The following is a 22,254-nucleotide window of genomic DNA, read 5'->3' on the forward strand; positions in this document are numbered from 1 at the left end:
GCGAGGAAGTAGGAAGTATTAAAACTTCTCAAGTTAACACCCCCTGGGCTGACTTAGAAGGAAATTGCCTCATGGAAATCACGTGGCGTCACTTCTTCCAATTGAAATTTAGCTGTCGCCGCGTTCCCTGATCCCCATGGAAACAATCACCGCCCCTTCCCGATCATCCCGCCCCCTCGGTGGTCTGCGTAGGCTGTGCTATTGACTCTTCAAGATGACAATCAAAAAATCCGCGCTCGTTTTGGAAAGACCTGGCTGAAAGCGCTTCCTTCTCTAGGGAAGCTCTACCTTTTGATTCGTCAGGAGAGCCGGGGCCTGGAACCAATCAGCGGCTTCGTCGGCTCAGCGGCTCCACGTCGGCACCATCTGCGGGGCAAGATGGAGGCGTTGATTCTGGTAGGAGTTGGGGAGGCACCTGGGACACTGGGGTTCCTGGGGAGGCCTGGAGTCGAGGCCAGTCCTAGTCATGGGGAGATGGGAGCGGGCGGTGGGAAGGGATGGTCAGGAACCTTCTCTAGGGGACTGGCATCGCCTCGTATGCTGCACGGCATGTGCGGCCTAGTGCCCTGGCCGAAGCCTCGGACTCGAGTAGAAGGCCCAGCCGGGGAGGGAGCGCGCTGGCAGGAGGGTGTGGATAGGTCTGGAGCCGTGATGTTGCAGGGAGAAGCAGGAGGAACCCCTGGAGCAGCTCTGGTCTTCAGGGGACCAGGATTAGGCTCCCCCCACCCACGCTCCCCGCCCCACTCCTCCACTCCCTAATAGCACTTCTCATCCCGGGGGGGGGGTGTCTCCATGTGACTGGGACTTCTCGGAACTCCCTCCCCAGATTGTGAAGGGAGAAGATCTTGTCATCATGGGCTCGCTGTTGTTCTTCATGCCCGGGCCAACGGCGTCTGGGTCTTCCTCATTTCGTGGGTTTTTTTACCATATGGAGTTTCTGCATCTTTCATACTTAAGGCCTTGATTTCAGGCTTCTTCCTATCTTTATTCTCTCCACCCCATAATATCCTTTATGCTTCTCCTCTTTATATATGAAGGGCCTATCGCTCATACACGAAAATTGGCTCTTCTGCCAAAAGTGCAGTTAGTACAGGTAGTCTAGACTTCCAGAGCTGTTTTTTTCTTTGTCTCATTCCCCATGATATTTGTAGTTTCCAGACAGATAACCAAGCCAACATCTTTCCTCTCCTCCAAGAGCTTGAGTGTGTTATCATGTACATATGTTGGGAATTTTCCTTTTAGAGCTGAGCCACTTCCCAGAGAAGCATCAAGCTATAATCTAACCTCCAGTAAAGAGAAAAACTAATCTGTCTGATCATCCTTGGGTATCAGAACACCACATTTCCACCCTTTTTTCCCCAAGGTATTTAGTCCAGGGGATTCCTGTTTCTTTTCATGACATAGCTGTGAAACTTAGAGTTTGATGTTGGAAGAGTCCGAGCAGAAAATTTGAAAATTGAGCTAGGTTTTTTTTTTAAAGACTTTATGCTCCTTGAGATTTGAAGGACATCTTTGTTCTTAACTGGTGAAGGGGTTAACTTCTTTCATAGAGATCTTTAAATATTAGTTGTTTTCCTGTATTACTTTTTAGAAGATGTCTTTCTTGAAGGACAGGTGAAAATATGATACCTAGAGGGCCCTTTCGAGAGTGTATATGTGGTGGTTGAATAAGAAGGCTGAAATTATTGTTTTTTCGACTCTGACTTTCCTCAGTACCTCTCAATTTGTTGTTTTTCTGATATAGCCTTCCTCCTGATCTGTATTTCAGCTATTCTAGTATCATAGTAGCAGTAGGTGTCCCCAGCCCTTACTCTGGAAATCATTCATCTTGTTATTCATATATATACCTATGTGATAGAGGCTAAAAGAGAAAACTGAGGTATGATAAAGAGTTTATCTAAGGAACACAGTAAAAATAAAATTATGAATTAGACCCCAGTTTTACCGCACACCTTCCTTTCCTAGAGCTGTATTCTCCCTTTTATTTAAATGGTCTTTCCTTTGAGTACCAGTACGTCAAAGTCATCCTCTCAAAACATGAGTTCTTTTGGAGCTCATTATTAGCATGTGGTGTTCCTGGGCATTGTAACAGTTTTCTGTTCATTTGGTCATTAGTTTCTTCAGTTTTTACCAAATTTTCCTTTCCTTGGATTAGAGATTACCACAATATTCTGCTCTTTGCATTAGGTTTTAAAGTTTGAACTCCCTTTGGAATGTTCCCTCTTCCTTGTTCTCATAGCCAAGGTTTTCCTTTCCTGTCAGGGAATATCCTCCCTTTTTTGCCCTTAGTACTGCCATATACTTAACAAAATTAATTCATGTTTTGCTTTTTTCACTTTAGAATCCCTTCATCAGATTCTTTTGATTATTGAATTTGATTCAAGAAATATTTACCAGTAAGAGTAAGGCACTGTTTTTTCTCACTGTCTCTAATGAGCAGCACCATCTGGTCTTCAGAACGCTCTTCTGGATCAGTCTGTGGTGCTGAGCTAAATAACTGTCTTACCTGGGTAGTGTTTGACAGGCCACACTACCTGGAAAGGGCAGATTGCTTTCTGAACTCCCTCTGCATCTTACTCTTTCACATTACTTCCTGGTTTGATAGTTGAGGGCCCCAACCCAGCATCTGGAGAAACCTTTGGTTCTTGACCTACGTATATCATATCCTGTCTGTACTCCTATTAGCACAGTTTTTATGTGGTTGTTCAGTCATTTCAGTCATGTCTGAAAATCTTCATGACCCCATTTGAAGCTTTCTTGGCAAAAATACTGGAGTGGTTTGCCATTTCCTTCTCCAGCTCATTTTACTGGTGAGGAAACTGAGGCAGACAGGGTTAAGTGACTCACCCAGGTCTTCCTGATTCCAGGCCCAGTGCTCTATCCACTGTACCATCCAGCTGCCCCTCCACAGTTTTTATAGGGTTTGCTCATTTGGATGGACTCTGGACCTAAAGTCAGCAAAGGATCATTGGGCAAGGTGCTGTCCTGGTTGTGGCAATTTCTGATTTGAATACACTCCTATTATTTAGGATTCTATCTGTGTTGCCTTTCCTTATTAGAATATTAGCTTTTTGAGAGCAGAGACTATCTCATATTCCCAGCACTTAGTGAGCACTTAATTGATGCTTTTTCATTCATTCATTGTTTTTATTCATGGAAATCAAAGCTTTGTAGAATCCTTGAATAACAGGGTCTAACCTCCTCATTCTCAGTAGGAGTGTGTCTAACCTACACTAGATCATCTTAGGAAGGAAAATCCTCCCCCATTTCTGGTTCTTAACAATTCTGTTGGCTAAGTCAATGTTGTGATTAATCACTGCTTGCTCAGCTGCTAATGCAATCCTTTTCTTTTTGTTCTGATTGGAAGAACAGGTTTCTGTCTCCCATTGATAACCCTTCAGACCCTTAAAGATGGCAGTTCAGTTTCCTCTTCCTCTCCCTCTCCTTCTAAGCAGTGAATCATCTTTCTCATAGGATCATTGGTTTAGAGTGAGAATGTACCTTAGCGGTCATATAGTCCAGTCCCTTCAACTTGCAAACGAATAAACAGGTCCAGAGGGCCTTCCTCTGATTTACACAGGTAGTGAGTAGCAGAACTAAGATTTGAACTTGGGTCACTGGTTGCAAATCCAGCACTTTCTATTGTACCACACTATCTTTTGGATTCTTGTATTTAATCGTTACTCTACTCTTTTTAGTATCAGTTTCTAGACTTCCAGAGCTATTTACTCTTTCTCTCCCCATAACAGTACTATAGTCAAACAGTTAATAAAACCCAAGGTTTGTTCAGAAAATTAGGCCATTTAAGGTCAGTGAAGACGTGTTATATAGGGAGGAGGGGAACTGAAAACAACTCAGTGAACTTAAGGGTTGATGTTAGTCTATGCACCTTGGTTCCTGAATCATCTTGATGGGTTTTTTGTCTAATTCCTTTGGCACTAACAGTGGAAGTACTTGGCCTAGAGGACCCCTTCCCCTGATCCAGCAAAGGTATCAATTACATTAAGCCCCCAAAGCATTCCCATCTAGTTCCTGGCAGCTCCCGGTACCCCTCTCCCAGCTGTGTCCTTGCTGCTGCCGGGCCTTTCCATTTAGTTAGGAGAAGTAATCTCGTCGCTCTCGCACCGTGGAGATATATTTCTTGGCTGGGGCGAGAACGGTGCCAGCACTGCCCCCGGTGAGGTCCCTGGCAGCCATAAAAATTTTTATTGTGATTATGCTGGTGTCAGGGTGTCCATCTGGGTTATTGCACACCTAGTTTAATTGATTGAAGTTTAATTTATTGACACTTCAAATTAAATGATCAGAATAAACTGTGCTGTTACTCTGACCGGCTTGTTTTAATGGTTGATTGCTGGAAGCAGACCTCAGCTTGAACTAAAGCCCCTGAAGAGCAATTGATGCAGCTTCTAACTCTCCTCATGCCTTGCCCTCCGAGAAGACCTCGTTATAGATTTCCGACGTATTTATATATTTTGTTCCCCTCTCCCTCGCTGTGGTGGGAAGGAGCCGGTCCCTGGCAAGGTGTAAATTACCTCAAAGGGCCAGGGAAGTAGTCACATAGTCAGAGGAGAGAGAGAGAGAGGCCTCTAGATTGGAGAAAAACCGACTCCGAAGGGGCCAGATCTACTAGTAGAGGCAATTATCTGGTTAATTAAGACAGTCTAATAGCTTTGTCTGAATTATCCTGGGTTGGTGGGAAAGGTATTGGAGGCGCCACTAGTTGAGAGAGAACAGGGAAAGCCAAGAGAGAGAAGGTAATTAAGAAAAAGATTTGGGCTTGGAATTATCCCCATGCTTACCGCTGCTTTTCATTTTACTCCTCTTATATAGATATGATCATTAAGAGTTACGGTTTTTAACAAGGAAAGTTGGGGGGTAGTCAGTGAAGTGCAGTATTAATAAGTGGCTGTGGAGAGACAATGAATCAACCCCTCCTATCTGCCCATGTTAGTTTCTGTCTCCAGTAAGAATGACAGAGGGCTGGGCAGAAGTTGGAATGTCTCATGGGGTAGTTGATGGATTTGGCTCATGAATGCATGCCAGCCATCATATCCTTGGGCTCATAGGGCCCCCCCAAATCATCTTATTCTTATCTGCAGGTAGAACAGCTTTAGTCTAGATCTCTTATTTCCACTCCATTGTTGGACAGACTTTCCCTTCAAAATATCTTCCTAGATCACCAACTTATCCAACCTAAGTCACTCCTGTTGCAGTTGAAACTACTTTTCTCCTACTGTTTCTCCTCATCGTTTTCGACCACTCAGGTTTATGATTCCATGCAAATTTATGATAGTTGAGATGTTTAAGGTGATCTCACTACCTACGCTGTCCATGGCAAACAAGTTTTCGGAGAACAGCTCTTACCTCTGTTCTTTCCCTAGCCATCAGGAGTCATCCGAGAGCCCGTGTCCCTGTGGGAAAGGGAGCCACTAAACTCCCAAGCTCCCAGCTCTGGTGCTGTCTGATTTGGGCCTAGGGCTGGCTTTTGCTCCCTCGGCTGTCTGGTCCTCCATTTAGTCCTCATTCCTCCTGTTCTTCGTTCGGCAGACTGTAGACATAATTCAAATTGTGGGGCCCTTTGAAGTTTACCAGTGCTTTTCCCAACAGCAGCCCCGGCCCGTGTGATACATAGTAAAGTATTACTCCCCTTTTCCCAGTGAAGACATTGAGGCTCAGAGATGCAAGTTACTTGTTTAGGGTCTCACAGCTGAGGCTCAGGTTTTCTGAGTCCCAGTCACTATGGTGACTCTTCTACTATCTCACACTGCCTCTGCAGTGACAAATAACACAGAGTCCCTTCTTTAGAAGAAATTATAATCTAGTAGGATCATTGCTTTAGAGTGGCAAGGGACCTCATGCAGTCCAGTCCTTCATCTCATAGATGAGAAAACTGAGACCTACTGGGGTCCAGGTGAAGTGACTGCCCTGAATCGTATACACAGTAAATAGCAGCACTGGGATTTTAGCTCTTGATAGCATCCTCTCTATAGTTCCTGGCACATAATATTCACTCAATGAATATTTGAATAAATGAACACTATTTTCATGATGCTTCTTTCTCCTGACTCTCTTCCTACATTTCTGGTTGCTCTTTGGTCTCATTTTCGGGATCTTTTTTGCTTCTCCTGGGTCCTCTCCCTCTCCCTTTCTCTACCCTCTTCCTCCACTGTTGGTAATCTAATCAGCTCCATTATGATCATTTCAGTTATCGTCTGTCTACATAGATAATTCCTAGGCTATATATACACAGCTCCAGTGCTATATCTCTAGTAAGATATCGCATAAGCATCTCAAACTCAACAGTCCTAACAGCTGCCCAGATTTGCAGCCTCAGTTTTACCTCTCTTCCCTTCATGGCTTACCAGTGCTGAGGCTTGTCCTTTCTGCCTCCACAATGTATCTGACATGTGTCCCCCTTATTTCCATTTATGTACTCACAGCCATAATTCAGATGCTTATCATTTCTTTCTTTTTTTTGGTGAGGTATTCAGAGTTAAGTGACTTGCCCAGGGTCACACAGCTAGTAAGTGTCAAGTATCTGAGGTCGGATTTGAACTCAGGTCCTCCTGACTCCAAGGACAGAGCTCTATCCACTATACAACCTAGCTGCCCCTGCTTATCATTTCTTGCCTGGACTATTGCAATAACCTTCAAATTGGCCTTCTTGCCTCTATTCTCACCCCTTCCCAATCTATCCTCCAGACAGTGTCAGAATGATATTTTTAAAACACAGGTCTGACCGTGTTACCCCTGCTCAAGATGCTACAATGGCTCCCTCTGGCTCCTCAACCTGGAGTGCACTATGGCTCCAGCCTGCCTGTCCATGTTATTGTCCGGTACTCTCCCTTACGCTCTTAATCACTCACCCACCTGGCTTGCTAACGTGTGTGTGTGTGTGTGTGTGTGTGTGTGTGTATGTGTGTGCGCTGTGCCAAGAGACAGAGAAGCAAGCACACGTACATATATTTCCATCCCCCACCTCCCCACCTTTGTACAGGCTGACCCCCTGTGCCTGCAGTCTGCTACCTTCTCAGCACTTGTCTCATAGGTTCCTGTCAGGTGCAGCCTCTTTCAGGAACCTTATCTTTGCCCTTCCCCTGAAAATTACTTTGTATGTATTTTGTATCTGATTTTGTATTTAAGTATAGTTTCCCATTCCCACCCCAAGAAACACAATGTAAGTTCTTAAGGAAAAGGGCTCATTGATTGTTTTCTTTATCTCTTCATTAACTAGCACAATGCCTGGCACATAGTAGGTGCTTAACAAATACTGTGTGGTAAGGACACTCACTCTCAATTCAGAGAACCTGGGTTCAAACCCAACTCTCCCACTTCTTGTGTGATCTTGGACAAGTCATCTTATCTCCTTGGTCCTCAGTTTCTGCCCCTGTATAATGAAGGGATTGAACTAGCTAACCTCCAAGGTCCTTTTCTGCTCTAAACCTGTCATCTGTGACTACAGTCAGGTCTGCTCGCCTTCTGGGAAGGTGTCTTCCCATTGGATTTTCTCACAGTGTTCTCCCCAGTGTCCATTTTCCTTCAGGCCTTTCCTTACTTTCCTTTTCTTGCCAGTTTTTGGTCTGATCTAAATAGATGTCACTTGAGGAAGATGTATGAGGCCTCCCACTTCTGGGCTCCCCGTGTCTGGACAAGGTACTGTTGTGTGTGAAATCTGCTCCTGTCTAGTGGCAAGCAAGGACTGAATTTGGAGGAGCTCCAACTGGGTAAAATAAGAAAGTAGGAAAGAAAAACATTTGGCCTGGCCACACAGGACTAGGATCAGAGCTCAGAACTCCCCACCTGTCTCGTGCACATACTTTTCTTATTGTTTTGACAGGTTTAAGTGCTCATTCATCTGCAGGGAAAAGGGAAGTGGTGGATGGTAGTATAATGTCCTCACTGGGGGTCCTTTCTCTCATGGCAGGTGAGCTCTGTGAGTGGGACCTAACTGCCTTCATGGGGTGGGGGGGAGCCAGCTTGGCCCTCCTTCCAGTCCTCACTTTTTCTCTACCGCCATTTGGATGGCATCCCCACATTTTCCAGTCACTGCTCTCTCTTCTTCTCGTGGATAGATCAGTTAATTAGTTATGGACCCTCAGCTGTCACATCAAGGTCCTTTCTCAGCAGTGTTTTCTGAATACTTACAGCATGAAATGAACTTAAATCAGTCTTGAGTGTGCTTCTCACCAACACTGCAACTTTAGGCAAGTCAGCCTTTAGGTGCCTCTTCTGCAAAATGATGAGGTCCGACTAAATGACTTAAATATCTCTTCAGATTTCTCTAATTATCTTATATCTCACAGCTGTCTCCTCTTCTGCTTATTGAAGCCTGGCAAAGAAAGGGTTAAGAAGTGTGGTTGCAGGTGGGCAGCGAGACCCATAGGGGGCAGCATTGGGAATGCCTGACCCACTGGCCTTATCTGTACTGCAGAGGGCATATGTGGAAGGTGCTGATGTTTTCCACCAGCCCTTCAGTTGAGATCAAAGCCTTACTTGCTCGTTCTTTCAGCTCTGCTGGAGAGAGCATCCCAGTTGCTTCCAAGAGAGGGACGTGCTTGTCTGAAAAGCTCTCTGACTCCTGGGCTCCCCCTCAACTTCCTTCCACCCACCATTTTCCAGGCATCATTAGCATTTGAGGTGAAGTTCTGTTATACACTCAGACTGTGGCTCTCTGAAAGTCAGTGCATCACAGAACTTTGTCTCGAAAGCTTTCAAGCAGCTGTCTTTTTTGGGGGAGTGGAGCAGAAGGACAGACTTCTGAATTCTCCAAACATCTCCACAGGCCAGTAGTGCTATCTCAGCAGCCATCCCTTAGCCTCTGTTCAAAGGTCAAGCCTGGTCCATTGTGCAGGAAGTACAGTCCTTCCTGATAACAGGCAGTTATTTATAAACCTGTCCTTTTGCAAAAATTTCATATGAAATGACATTATCAGTAATGACTTCCGAAGGCTTTAGACCAGTCTGTTTTATGGCAGGAGAACCCTGGGTCTTTCTGCTGTTTGAGAGGTAAGGGCGCTGCCCCAAGAGCCCACCAAGAAAGAATCAGACTAGCACAGGGAGCTGCTTGCTTCAAAGCATAGTTGAGAATGAAGGTGGGGATTGAGTCACTGGGGAGACGTTTTGCTGGAATTACCTGGAGAACTCAGTTCCTTGCTTTGTTTCAACCTCTGTTCGGTTTGAACAGGCACACTGACTCGTAGGACCTTCTCTCTTTACAGAGCTTTGGAGAGTGACATTCTTTATCCTCTGCTGTCATTACCCTTCTCCTGTTGTTTATAGTAGAACATAAAGTGTATATATATAATTTCGTATGTTCCATTGCTGAGACTTTGCAGTGAGCTTAAGAGCCAGGTGAACAGCTGGACTTGAGTACCCAGACGTCGTGAAGATTGTGGTTGACTCTGCTAGGCACAGCTGGCCACAACACTTTGCCTCCCTTTTCTTTCAATGTAGTCTCTTAATTGGCCACAGAGAAACAGCCTCTTATAAGAGAGGAGCCACTTAGGCCCTTTTCTCCAAGGTTGAAAACAGTGGGCAGGGTTCGAGGGTCCTCGAGGGCAGTGAAGAGTGGGTCAGGACCATAAGATTTTAAGAACTCTCCAGTCATAAGTTCCCTGTATCCTATGCCCATAGGGATTAGTGTTTGGAAAGTGGCTGTTAAGGGAGTTTTGCAAGGGGTGGAGAGTAGTTGCCTTTTCTATATAGTCAAAATTGGGATTGATGGTAATGATTTGATTTATCTAGACAAGTAGATTTGCCCAGCAGGTTCATCTAAATTTGGAGATTTAGGTGTAGAAGGATTGCTTAGATCCCTCAGTACTCTTCCTTTTACTGAGTGTGTCTTGATGGATGCTCTTTACTCTCCCCCAGATCATTCCTATTCCCTCGGGTCAGGCATGTTGCGGAGGTGACCCAAAGCTCCTTAGAGTCCTGTTTCACCAGTTTACCTTCACAGAGGCCTTAGGCTCTTGGCTGTCTTTTCCTCTCCCTTCCATTAGGTTATTGTTAGCCTCTGACAAGAGCCAGGTTTGTTGGGAGGATGGGCCTGGCCCCTTCTAGTACTGGGTGGGGATTTACTAGGCTAGGCCAGGCAATATCTTTTTTTTTTTAACTTAAAGTTTTATTGAATCCTTTTGTTTTCACTTCATAGTCATCATCAGCTTCTTCACAAACACTGGGGCATCTCCGTGAAGGAGTGCTGATTAGAGAGGGAAGTAGTAGGAATCTAGGAGCCCCTTCCTCGGGTATACTCTTTGCTTCACCCCCCAGTGGGCCTGTTTCCTGAAAGCTTCAAGGGAGTCGTCTCAGGCGTCCGTGGCTGTGGGGCGTTGTGGGGCAGGAAAGGAGCTGTATTATGTTTGCAGTAAAGGAGAGAGGGGTTCCTTGAGTGCCTTCCTTCACAAAGAAACTGGTGTACTTAAAGCTTGGCAGCTCAGAGTGAGAGGAAGCTCCCCTTCTGACTGCCTCTCAGTCTTCCTCAGATAGGTCTCCTCTTTGCTTATAATCCCAGAACTGCAGGCCAGCTTGTGTACCTGCATTTTTGGTAGTGGTGATCTGAGTCCCTAGTTAAAGATTGGGATTTTTAGGGGAGGCCCAAGAAACTGACACAGGAATCCCAGGTAGCATTACAGTTAGAGGGGGAGGGTGGGGGTAGGGGACACTACCATCAGAGGAATGGGGGGGGAGATGATGTGGCAGCACACACACACACACACACACACACACACACACACACACACCATCAGTTCAGAATGGAAGTGGCTTTGTTAAGGGTTTACTTTCCTCCTCCGCATTGCTGCCGCATTGTAGGTCTGCATTGCTGCTGCAGCCAGAGCATACTGAGTATGCTTATCCTCATCCCTAAATTGTTCCTCTGCAGCCCTTGTTAATCCCACAGCAAAGAATATTTCTGATTGACATTCGGTGGTTATATGCAGGTGGTGTGTTGGGGAGGCCCCTTGAATAGGGGTTCAGCATGTTTATTGAATAAAATAGCCTCTCTGATCTGCCTTGTCATTGCTCAGTGGTGACTGGGACCTGTCTTGGGCTTTTCTCTGGGGAAATGTGCTTTTCTAATGCTTATTGAGAACTTTCTGCTAAAATGGTACCTCACAATTCCCAGCTCTGCATATACCCTTCAGTCATGCTCAGTTGCTTTTGAGCTCCTACTCACTGTGATCTGGGGGCTTTTAGCTGAGATGAACCTGGGATAGGGGACTTGCAAGGACACTAAAATCCTCCATCAACAACCCAGTAGGGGAGAGGGGTGGGATCTGGGCTGTCAGCATTGGTGGGAACCCCTGCAACTAAAAGCAATCCGTGTCTCTTCAGGAACCTTCTCTGTACACAGTCAAAGCCATCCTGATCCTGGACAATGATGGAGAGCGGCTCTTTGCCAAGGTGAGAACACAGGCAGATTTATATGCCTCAAGAATGCTGCCCCTGCTGTCTCCCCTCCACTCTCTCAGGAGTCAGAGCTTTGGAGCGTTTTCCCTTCCTTGCCTTGTAGGCCTCCAGATATTTCCTCACAGGTGCTCTTCTTCCACCTCATTTTCTCTGCCCGTTAGTCCCCTCCTTTAACCTGTTTATTTTCTCCTTTCACACTGGAGAGAATGCATGCTGCATCTTTGATGGTTTTTTTTTTCCAAATGGGGAGATGTATCACAATCTGAACAAAAATCATCTGTAGGGAAACAGAGCGCCCAGAACCTCAGGGTCCCTGTCCCTTCCTCCCACCCTTCATGTGTAAGCCCAGGATTTCAGCTTTGTGTCTAGAATCACCATTGGCCCAATTACCCTTCAACCACCGCAGCATAGTGTTTTGGATCTGGTGAATGAGAAGGGAAAGGATGCTGCTTCCCCTTCCCTTGTTCCACCCCCAACCACCTTCTCCCCCTTCTGGAGAAATTCCTTCTGTCCCTGGTGTATTAACTCTGGGTGAGCACAGCATAAATCAATCAGCAGGTAGAGATTAGTTTAGAATTCACCAGCTGTTCCTCCCTGTAATTGGATGTAACTATGCAGGACACCTTTTGAAACAGTTATCCAGTTACTAAATGCCAGATCTGTCGTAGGTCTTCAGCTGACTGCGACGGATTGGCCCCTAAAGAGCAGAACGATTTAGCAGTCCGGGTCCCTGCCCCCTTGTCAGTGGGCTCAGTAATGTGTCAAATTGGCTCCTGATTCAATTGCTCTTAGAAGTCAAGATCTGGAGAAATGGGAAAGAAAAGAGAACGGTTTGCTTCTCGTTTGGGAGGTTATCAAAGCCTTTCCCTAAGCTTTAGCTCCCCGTAGCGATGAGTGGGAACTCAGATCTGAGAGGGACGTGCATCACTGTCTCCCAGGGTCTTTTGTGCCTGTTGGTGACAAAGGCACAATGTTTATTGAGCTCCCTGGAAATCAGAAGGGGCCAAGCTGACATTTCTGCCGGCACTGCAGTAGCTCCCAGGAAAAACTTGACTGGAATGGTCCCAGGAGCTCTTGCTTGGGGTGTGGAAAGGAGCCAAGCCTTTTCAGCTGCCTTCTGGTGGGACCCCTGGCTTGGGGGCTTTGTGGGAGGGCTCTTCTCCCTCTGCCCTTCAGCAGAAATGTACAAGGTTACCCTGCCTTTTCCTCACCCCTCATACTTTTTGGTTAAGTGTCTATTTCTCTCTGTTTTCAATGTCCTCTCTTCTCTTTGCTGCTCCTGTAGAGGTGTGGGGGGCATGTGACAGAGGAGGACTGTCAGGTGTTAAGATGGAGAAGCAAAGCAGTCAACACTCAGTTGTTTTTCCCTAGGCACCCTACCCACCTCCCTCAGTTTTTCTCACTGCCCCTTCCTCTTCCCTCCCACCAGTACTATGACGACACCTACCCCAGTGTCAAGGAGCAGAAGGCTTTTGAGAAGAACATTTTCAACAAGACCCACCGGACTGACAGTAGGTTGTTTCCCTCCCCCCCTCTGGAGCTAGGATGGGAAGCAGGGGCGGAGAGGTGGGGCTGCCGCACTGGAGGAGAAGAGGAGGCTGCTGCTCAGCCCCCTGGTTTTTTCTCTCCCCCCCCATTCCTCCCCAGTAATAAACTCTTCAGAAATGGAATGGGGAGGTGAGTGTACCTCACTCGGGAATACTGTACTGGAAGGTTGGCTGTTAGCTACCTGTCTGCTCCCTGGATTTATGAGCCTCACTTGACAAATTTAACTGCAGCTCTGCTTATTGTACCGCATCCATTAGGGCAGGTAAATGGAAGTCTGTAAAGGTGACCGCTCTGCATTTTCACCTCCAAAGGATTGACTGGAAGGAAATATGGGGAGGAAGTGGGAGGATCTGGCTAAACTCCCCTTGGCTCTACCCTTCCACCCCTAACCCCTGTCTCCAAATGGGAGAAAGAACTTCATTTTAGGAGCTTATCCCCCCTGCCTTGCCCAAGCCCTGGGAGGCCACTGTACAACAAACCATCTTTCAGTTGTTTGGGTCCCTGCATGTTGGCTCCTCTTAGCTCCTCCCTTCATTGCCCTGGGCCCTCAGGTCATCCCTCTATCTGTTCTCCAGGTGAGATTGCCCTCTTGGAAGGCCTGACTGTGGTGTATAAAGGCAGCATTGACCTCTACTTCTATGTGATTGGCAGTTCCTATGAAAACGAGGTAAGGTCCCTCAGTCCCTGGATTGTTGACTAAGTCCACCTGTTGGACCATCTCTCTTTTCCCTTCTCAACCCAGAAGACAATTTGGAGCACTTTCAGTACCCTGTCTACTTTTAACAGGGCCAATGAAGTCAGTATTTACAGCCAGTCTTACAATTTCTTCAATACTTTGAAATGTCAGTAATTTCCCAGTTGCAAGTACCCTTCGCCAGTTGAGATGATCCTGTCTCCCCCATCCTCCCTTACTAAGAGAGGCAGTGAGGTCCAGGGAACAGAACTTAGCTTGGAGACTGGAGACCTGGGAGCTGTCTTGAACAGCCACTAGCTGTGCAATCCTGAGCAGGTCCCTTAACTTCTCTGAGCATGGTTTCCTCATCTGTAAAATGGGGCTAATAATATTGATATAATAATATCTACCTCACTAAATTGTTATAAGAAAAACAGTTTGTAAACCTTTAGAGTGCCATAGAAATGTGAGCTCTTTCTTATGTTAATAGTTGCTGTCTGTTCTTCGTTAGTTGCCGTGGCCAACCTTCTGGTAATGAGCCTCTCCAAACTTAATTAGCCAGGTCCTTGGATGATGGACTATTTTTCTAGTCTGGTAGGACATCCTTCCCTCCCCAGGAGCTTGTGCTCTACTAGCATAACCTTTGCGGGGTCATCTCCACACCCTGAATAATACATTGGAATAGGCCTTGATTAGTAACTATTATTATGTCAGCTTGAAGGTTGATAAAGTATTTTGCATTCGTTCTCTTATTTGATCCTTGGGAAGTGTAAGAATGCTAGTAGTATTTTCTCCATTTTATAGATGAGGAAATTGAGCTCAGAGATCACCTAGTTAATAAATGGCAGTCAGGATATGAACCCATGTGAATTCCTTGTCTGGTGCTTTTTTTTATTATGCCACATTAATAGAAGTTAGCCTCATAAACAAATTCAGAAAATGGACCAGCCAGAAAGATCTTCCCAAAACAATCTGTCACCACCAAGTAGGAAACATTGTTCATATTTTCACCATTTACTTCTGTGTACAATACACAAGCTTCTTGGTGGTGAGTGGCCATCAGCATGCTTTATCGGGATAAGGAAGGTAAAGTGATGAATGAGTCTTTTCCAAGCTTTGAAATGGCCAACCTTGGATCACATTTGCTGGAATCTGGGTCATTTTGTCCACTCCTTGGTTCATGCTGGTGGTGAACCCTCCCCCTCTCGTTGCAGGATGATGTTTCACCTTAACATATCATCTCATGGGTGGAGGGGACATGTAGAAAGTAGTTAATTGTTCCTCACAGGCTGAGGTCAGACCTTCCATCCAGTCACCTCAGTTGAGGGCCCCCATGAAGGCAAAGGCATGACCAAAGGGTTCAGACTAGACGTTCTGGGTAAGAGTAGCTAACGGTCACAGAATCCTCTCCCTCTAATCAGCTCTTTCCCAACTTTGGGGCTTTTCTGTGTGGACCATTTCTGTCTTTCAGCAACATTAGAGGATTTAGTTCTCAGAAAGAGCTGATGGTTTCTAGGCCCCTCACCAAACCTTTGCCTTCCTCTGTTTGCTCTCACAGCTGATGCTAATGGCTGTTCTGAACTGCCTCTTTGACTCTTTGAGCCAGATGCTGAGGTAAGTCAGGCCATCTCTGGGGGTTTGGGGGAAAGCATGTGACTGTCCTTTAGGACCCAGTGCGCCCTACTGGGAGTTGTTTCAGCTGAAGTTCCTAGGGATGAGGCAGATCTACCCCGTCGATTCAGATTGTGACAGAGTGCCATCTCCTATGAAGATAGTCTTCCATTTAAAGATAGGTACAGCAGCGAGCCGAATCTGCAGCATCCTTTGTACGTCCCAATCAGAGAGCTCCTAGTAATTTAAAGAATAATGGCTCACATTTCTGTAACTCTTTACACTTTACAGAGTGTTTTACATACATTCTCATTCTGTGATGCTCTAATGAGGTAATATCATTAGTATCCCTATTTTACAAACAAGGAAAATAAGGCTCAGGTTATGAGATTTGCTCATTATCCCAGATATAGGTCTCTGAATCCATATCCTCTGTTTATCAGTTCAGTTTTCTTTGTATTACCTGCTGCCTCTTCTTCCTTAGGTCTCAGTCTCTTCCCTGTGGATGTCAGGGGAAAAGAAGAAGAAAGATTGTTACAGAGAAGTCATTAATGGACTAGTGTTTGATACTTTGAGCCTTGACCCAGTTTGGCTGTGTCATTTCTGCCTTCTGACACCCAGTTTTCCCAGTTAGTGGAATAGGGGTGCCCTTTGCCCTGCTCTTCTTACCTAGCTGAATTCATGTGGAGGATATGGATCTGCACAGGAGTACAAGAAACCTTTTAAAGGAAGAACAAATATAAGGCTATGGTGTGGGGTAGTAAAGTAGAAGCTCCAGGACTTTAGGAGGGGAGGATGGCAGTGACCTGATTAGAACCCACAAATCTTTGCTACCCACTACTGGTCTCTCTCCTCGATAGACAGCCTCCATTTCCTTTCAGCCCCAGATTATATTATCCATTGCAGATGGGTAGGGATAGACATTGGCTTCTTTTCTTAAAATCTCTAGTTGTTATTCTATAGTTGTCCATTATAGACAAAGCGGGGAGGTGTATAACTCCCTTTTGTTCAGCAAGACGGTGATTTAGCTTCCAGGTGAAAGAGTAGATCAGGGCTAAAGACAGAATTCAGTGGAGTGATGCTACTGGCCAAATACACCCAGCACCCAATTCAGTTCAGTCAGGGGGCCTCAGCTCAGGTGTTACTTGGGAGTCCTCACTTCATATCTTGTGAAAACCTGGCCAGTGTGCTTCAAGGCTCATTTGGAGTTCTGAGATCCTACTTTTAAATAAGGTCTTTGGGGAGTTACATGTGGGAGGTAGTATAAATAGATGATCATTTTTCCCCCATTCAACTTGGATCTCCTTTATTTCCCCTCTGTGCCCACTTAGGGTTTTAGGTCACTGCAAGCTCACCATGAGACCACAGTGTGATCTGGCAGCTCAGAGGTTTAAAGTGATGGTAGATGATGGTGACAAAAATATCAAGTCCAGAACAAGAGGATTACGGGGCCACCTCAGTCTTCCCTAGTCGGGTCACATCTGGAACATTGTGTTTAGTTCTGAGGAGGATGCTGACAAACTGGAATGTGTAATGGGGGAGGGTCATCGGGATGATTATGAGTCTCAGAATCCTGTCTTAGGAAGATGAACTGACGTCCTGGAGGTGTTTAGTTTTGAAAAGCAAAGAATTAGGAGTACTGTGTGTGCGGATAGCGATTTGAAAAGTTGTCCCATGATAAGGGATTCTCTGGGTAGCTGTAGAGGACACAGGTAGGATTGTTGAACAGAAGTTGTAGGGAGGCAGATTTGGGGTGGCAGAAGGAACTCGAATAACTGGAGCTGAAATTAGTGGGGCTACCTCAGGCTCTTGGAATGTTCAAGCAGATGCCAAACAACCATGTTTCAGAAATATCCTAGCAGGGATCTCGAGAGATGTCAGTGTTTATGGAGCACAGAGGGAAGAAGCGAGGTTGAGCTGCTCAGGAACTGACCTCATCTTCAGTAGCACAGGCTTGATAATCCCTGATTCTGTGTTAGGAAACAAGCATGGGAAGGTAAAGAAGAGAAGGAAAAGCAGGGGGGCATTGTGGAAGGAGCACTGCATTTGGATCCTCATTCTGTTACCTAAAACCCTGTGTGTAAGAGGCAGGAAGACTCTTAGTAGCTTTGGGACCCTAGGCAGGTCCTTTTACCTTTCTCACTCAGTTTCCTCTTGGTAAACTGGGGATGATAATAGTACATACTTCTTAGAGCTGTTGTGAAGAGCTAATGAGGTAACCCTTGTTAAGCACCTTACAAACCTCAGAGTGCTGTATACTGATGACTATTACTATCTGAGGCATTTGACCTGGGGCAAGTTGGTTACCTTCCCCTGGCCTCAGTTTCCTTATCTGTAAAATGAAGTGGTTTCTAGCTCAAATTTATTAGGACAAGAGCCATTCCCCAGTTGATGAATGGATAAAGGATATGAATAGGCAGTCCTTAAGGGAAGAAATCCAAGCTATCTCTCTAGCTACATGAAAAAAAATGCCCCAAATCACTAATTAGAAAAATACAACTCTGAGGTTCTACCTCACTCCCATCAGACTGACAGAGTTGACAGAAAGGGAAAATGACAAATGTTGCAGGGGCTTCAGGAAAACAGGCACATTCCTGTACAGTTGGTAGAGCCATGAATTGGTGCAGCCATTCTGGAAAGCACTTTGGGACTTTGCCCCAAGTGAGGGTCTTCAATTGTATGATCATGAAAGTCCTTCCCAGCTCTAAGTCATATGATCCAGGTGTCTGAGGAAGGGCGGGAGAACTAGGTGCTAGTTTGCTCAGCTGTGAGAAGGTACATTCTCTTTCTTATCTTGCCCCCATCCCCATCTGGGTGTGTTGTGGGTGAGGGATTCTTGGTTTATCCTGAAAAGACTGAGTAATTCTACAGGCCATTACAGTTAGTGTCTCCAGATTCTTCCTTCCTATGACCTGGCTTCCTTCTTTTCTTTTGGTCCCAGGAAGAATGTTGAGAAGCGAGCACTGTTAGAGAACATGGAAGGACTCTTCCTGGCTGTAGATGAGATCGTAGATGGAGGGTGAGTCTTGTGGGCTGGCTCTGGATTGGGAAAGGAGGGGATTGCTCTGATTCTCTCTCTCTCTCTCTCTCTCTCTCTCTCTCTCTCTCTCTCTCTCTCTCTCTCTCTCTCTCTCTCTCTTTTGGCCTTTTTGATGAGGCAGTTGGGATTAATTTACTTGCCTAGGGTCACACAGCTAGTAAGTGTCGTGTGTCTGAGGCCATATTTGAACTCGGGTCCTCCTGACTCCAAGGCTGGAGCTCTATCCACTGCGCCACCTAGCTGCCCCTGCTCTGATTCTCAAATCCGAGAGTCCCCCCACCCCCACCCCCCCAGTTCTCCTCTAATATAAGGCATTGTGTCAGTGGAGACATCCTTGTCTTTCCTGGGTGGGTCTTGTCCTGGGTATGGTGGGTGCAAGTTTCCTGTTTTATCTCCACAGGGTGATTCTAGAGAGTGACCCCCAGCAAGTGGTACACAGAGTAGCATTGCGGGTAAGTACCTTCCTGCCCTGCAGGGCCAGACTCATTCCACACCTGAATGCTTCTGACTTAACTCTGTCCAAGAGCCTAGACTCAAAAAACCTCCCTTCCTGCAGTCACATTGAAGGGGACAGGAGGGAGTTTCTCTTTAATGTTTAGCAGAGCTAAGGCGCCTTACCCATAGTAGTTGCTCAGTGTTTGCTGCTGCTGTTGCTCTTCCTTCTTGCTGTTTGTTCTTCATTCTCAAAGGGGACCATGGCATCAGGGAGGGGATGCCATGACATGCAGGTGAATTGGATTTAAGTGAGAGAGAGCTGTGCAAAGTCATCAGCCTCACCCTGTCCTCCGGAGCCATCGGAGTCCAGTGGCCAGATATGGATCAGAACAACTGAAGATGCAATGGAGGGCCTTGGCCTTTTCAAGCTAAGGCCTTTAACATGTCTCAGTTTGACTGAGGCAGCATTTCAATGATTAAGGCTTAAAAAAAAAAACGAGGCAAGAATGGTCTCTTTAAAAACAAAAAATTAGATCTGGGAGGGGAAGACCCTCAGGGTTTCTGACCAAAACAGAAACGATTGTTATTACATTCATTCTGAGCCAATCAGGGCCCAAACAGTGACCACCAAGTAGGGCTTGGTCTGGGACCAGAGTGATTTGGGGTTAAGGTTGGTCTTTAAAAGAAGACAAAACAAAACAAAAAAAGTTTCAGAGAGTAAAATTTACATTCCCTTTGATCAGAGCACCAACAGGTAGGGGTGGATCAAGAAGAAAGAAAAAAAGAAAGAAAGAAAAGCAAGCTGTGTTGCCCAACTCGAGGTTTGGCCCCCAGTTCCTTCTCTGCTCACAGAGGTTGCAATGACATGAAAGTGAATTCTCCACTTGTCCTGATCCATATCTGGCCAGTGGACCCAGAAGGCTCCGGAGAGAAAGTGGGGCTGATGACTGCACAACCCTCCCTCACCTAAATCCAATTCTTTGCATGTCATAGCTGCTTAATGAATGTTTAAATGATCAGTGGATTTATAGTATTCAGAGTTTTGGAGCTAAAAGGAACTTGACAGGTAATCTCAGTACTCAGAGATGGGACAGCATTCCAACCATCCCAGATGGGAACTTTCACTTTGTTTTCAAATCTATTGAGTTAGAAACTCAGTCATCTTCTGAATTACCTTTTCTAACCTTTCTAGCAAGAAGTCTTTCTCTGCATCTTTCCTTTTGGTGGAAATCCTGAAAGGGGACATTTAGGGTAAAGAGGAAGCATACTTGTATTTAGCACTGGGGGCAGGTGCAGGAACATCACAATAGCAAGTTATAGTGAAGGAATGAAGGAGTTGGGGGAAGCAAATTTGACTCCCCATTCTAGGAATGTCCCGACTCTGACCTCCACAGAGCAGAAGCTGACAGTGCTGGGTAATGGGAAACGTCTTCTCCCTTAACTGTCACAGGCTCCATTTGCATAGTTTAATCTTCTTCTCTAACATATGTCTCCATGTGGAAAGAGGGAGGGTCTTCCCCCACCCCACCCTCACTCCCCCCCCTTCCCTTCTTGGGCTGCTGTTGCAGCAGTTTATTCAAATTAACATGCTGTTGTTACCCATTAGGCCTTGCAGGATCCATTAAACTATACCCCCCCACCCCAGCCCTCCCCTCATCCCTTCCCCAATGAGATTGATATTCATGGAAAAATTTTCTCTGACTAGGAAGTCAGCACCCCCCTCCCACCATAGGCTGAGGGAAATGGAGATCAGAACACCCAGGTGGGCTGGATCTTTTTTATAAGGTCATCCTGCCCCTAAAGCGGGGGCTGGGTAAAATAAGTTCCTTAATCAGATCTGTGCCTGTGAGAAGGTACAGCCTATTTTATACCCCTTTCTCTGGGGTGGGGGGAGGGACAGAGTTGGAGTTATCTGTCTTCTAACTAGATTTCAGTTTAAGGAAAATCATTTTTCCCATCCCTCTTCCCCCCACCAAAGCCTGTTAGGCTGCTTTCCCTCAGGAGATTTTTGTTCTAGCTTTGTACTCTGACTGCCTTTCTCTATTATAGGGTGAAGATGTCCCCCTTACAGAGCAGACTGTGTCTCAGGTATGTTCCTGACTTCCCTCCTTTACCTCTACCTAGTACTCACCAGTCCAGGGGAGAGATGGGAGATGAGGAATCTCTGCCCTAGAGTAAGACAGCCTCCATCCTCCACTCAGCCCCCACCATTGCAGAGACCTGAGATGTGCTTTCCACTGGGATCGCCCAATCTCCTTCCCCTCCAACCCCACACCCCAGTTTTCTGTGACCGATAGCTCTCAGCCTTTCTCTGTACCCTTCAAACCCTCCCAGCCTGCAGCCTCATCCGGTGATTTACTCCCCAGCAGAGGCTTGCCTTAAGCAGATGGTCTTTGTGCTGCCTCTCTCTTATTATTCAAATGAGGGCAAAGCTGGGAATGCACATTCCAGAATGTGCAGGTTTGACACATCCATCCTTCCTTGGTTTTAGCTATCACTTGTCTTACCTGATACAGGGGAGGGACTTTGTTTTCTGCCTGCTGGGAATTTTTATCAGGAATTGTACCTTAGAGCCCATTTTTCTTGGCATTTTCCCCAGCTGATATGTTCTTTTCCTTCAAGTTTTTTTCTTTGAAGGATTCAGAAAACTAACAGGCTATCCATAGTTGCCCTGCATCTTAGATTGGATGTAGCTTCCCATAACCCCCACAGTATTTTCAATATCCTTTCATAAACTAAGGAAACTAGACTTTGGAGGGAAGTAAAGAGAGTAGGAAACTCAACCCCAAGAAAAATGGGAAGGCCCCCATTTCCCCAACCAAGCTCTCACTGTGGGGTGCTTCTGTGTCTGCAGGTACTGCAGTCCGCAAAGGAACAGATCAAGTGGTCACTGCTTCGGTGAAGACTCCATTACCCCCCCTGCCCCCATCATCCCTCCCAAAGCCATTTGTCTACTGTGATGCCTCCACTCCCCCATCCTCACCCCTCTTGCACTGCACTGATGATCTCAGGGCCTTCAGGGGAACAAGGGCCTTCTATTCTCACCACTTTTTTTTGTCTTCTCTCTTCTTTTTCCCCCTCTTCCCAAAATTATCCTGAAGACCAAAAACTAGGATTAAACAAAGAGAGAGGTTATGTCCTTTCCAGCTTTCTCATCTCTCCTATCATTCAAGCAGTGAGGTTTCTGGAAGTGGCTCAGGCCCTAGCAGAGCTGGGAACAGAGCAGGGGACCAGGATGGTGCCCCCAGATCAAAGTTTTAGAAAGAGTATGCTGTTTTCCTCTTCTGCTCTCGCCCTGCGTGTGCCCTGGCGCTCAGCCCAATACAGGGAGAAGAGGAATACTTCTATCCAGATGCCCCCACATTTTATCAGTCTCTCATGTATTTCCTTTTACTCCTGCTTACTACCCCCAGCCTTCTAGAGAAAGGAAGAAAGCAGCTTAGGGAAAGAGAGGCAGGCAAGACAGCTCCTGACACCACTCATAACTGGGATGGGATGGGGGTGGGGAGAGGAGGGCGGTTAGTAGAGGTGGACACTG

The 22,254-nt window shown here is 46.1% G+C and overlaps 1 protein-coding gene across 1 annotated transcript; it reads left to right on the top strand.

Moving 5' to 3' along the window:
* Positions 1 to 288: 288 nt before the first annotated feature.
* Positions 289 to 21,851, top strand: COPZ1 (coat protein complex I subunit zeta 1). Its single transcript, XM_020966251.2, has 9 exons — positions 289 to 396; positions 11,335 to 11,403; positions 12,839 to 12,920; positions 13,533 to 13,624; positions 15,189 to 15,244; positions 18,183 to 18,260; positions 18,682 to 18,733; positions 20,766 to 20,804; positions 21,571 to 21,851. Exons 1-9 carry the CDS (start codon positions 379 to 381, stop codon positions 21,616 to 21,618), a joined length of 534 nt encoding a protein of 177 aa, XP_020821910.1. The 5' UTR covers positions 289 to 378; the 3' UTR covers positions 21,619 to 21,851.
* The last annotated feature ends 403 nt before the right edge of the window (positions 21,852 to 22,254 follow it).

Source organism: Phascolarctos cinereus, unplaced genomic scaffold, assembly GCF_003287225.1.
Source record: "Phascolarctos cinereus isolate Bilbo 61053 unplaced genomic scaffold, phaCin_HiC Scaffold_1;HRSCAF=81, whole genome shotgun sequence".
Taxonomy (NCBI): domain Eukaryota; kingdom Metazoa; phylum Chordata; class Mammalia; order Diprotodontia; family Phascolarctidae; genus Phascolarctos; species Phascolarctos cinereus.

Bases quoted from the DNA above. Each gene is read 5' to 3' on its own strand.
- COPZ1 (XM_020966251.2), top strand. The intron at 18,261-18,681 runs GTGAGTCTTGTG...TTATCTCCACAG, and splicing joins GATGAGATCGTAGATGGAGG to GGTGATTCTAGAGAGTGACC. The intron at 20,805-21,570 runs GTATGTTCCTGA...CTGTGTCTGCAG, and splicing joins CAGAGCAGACTGTGTCTCAG to GTACTGCAGTCCGCAAAGGA.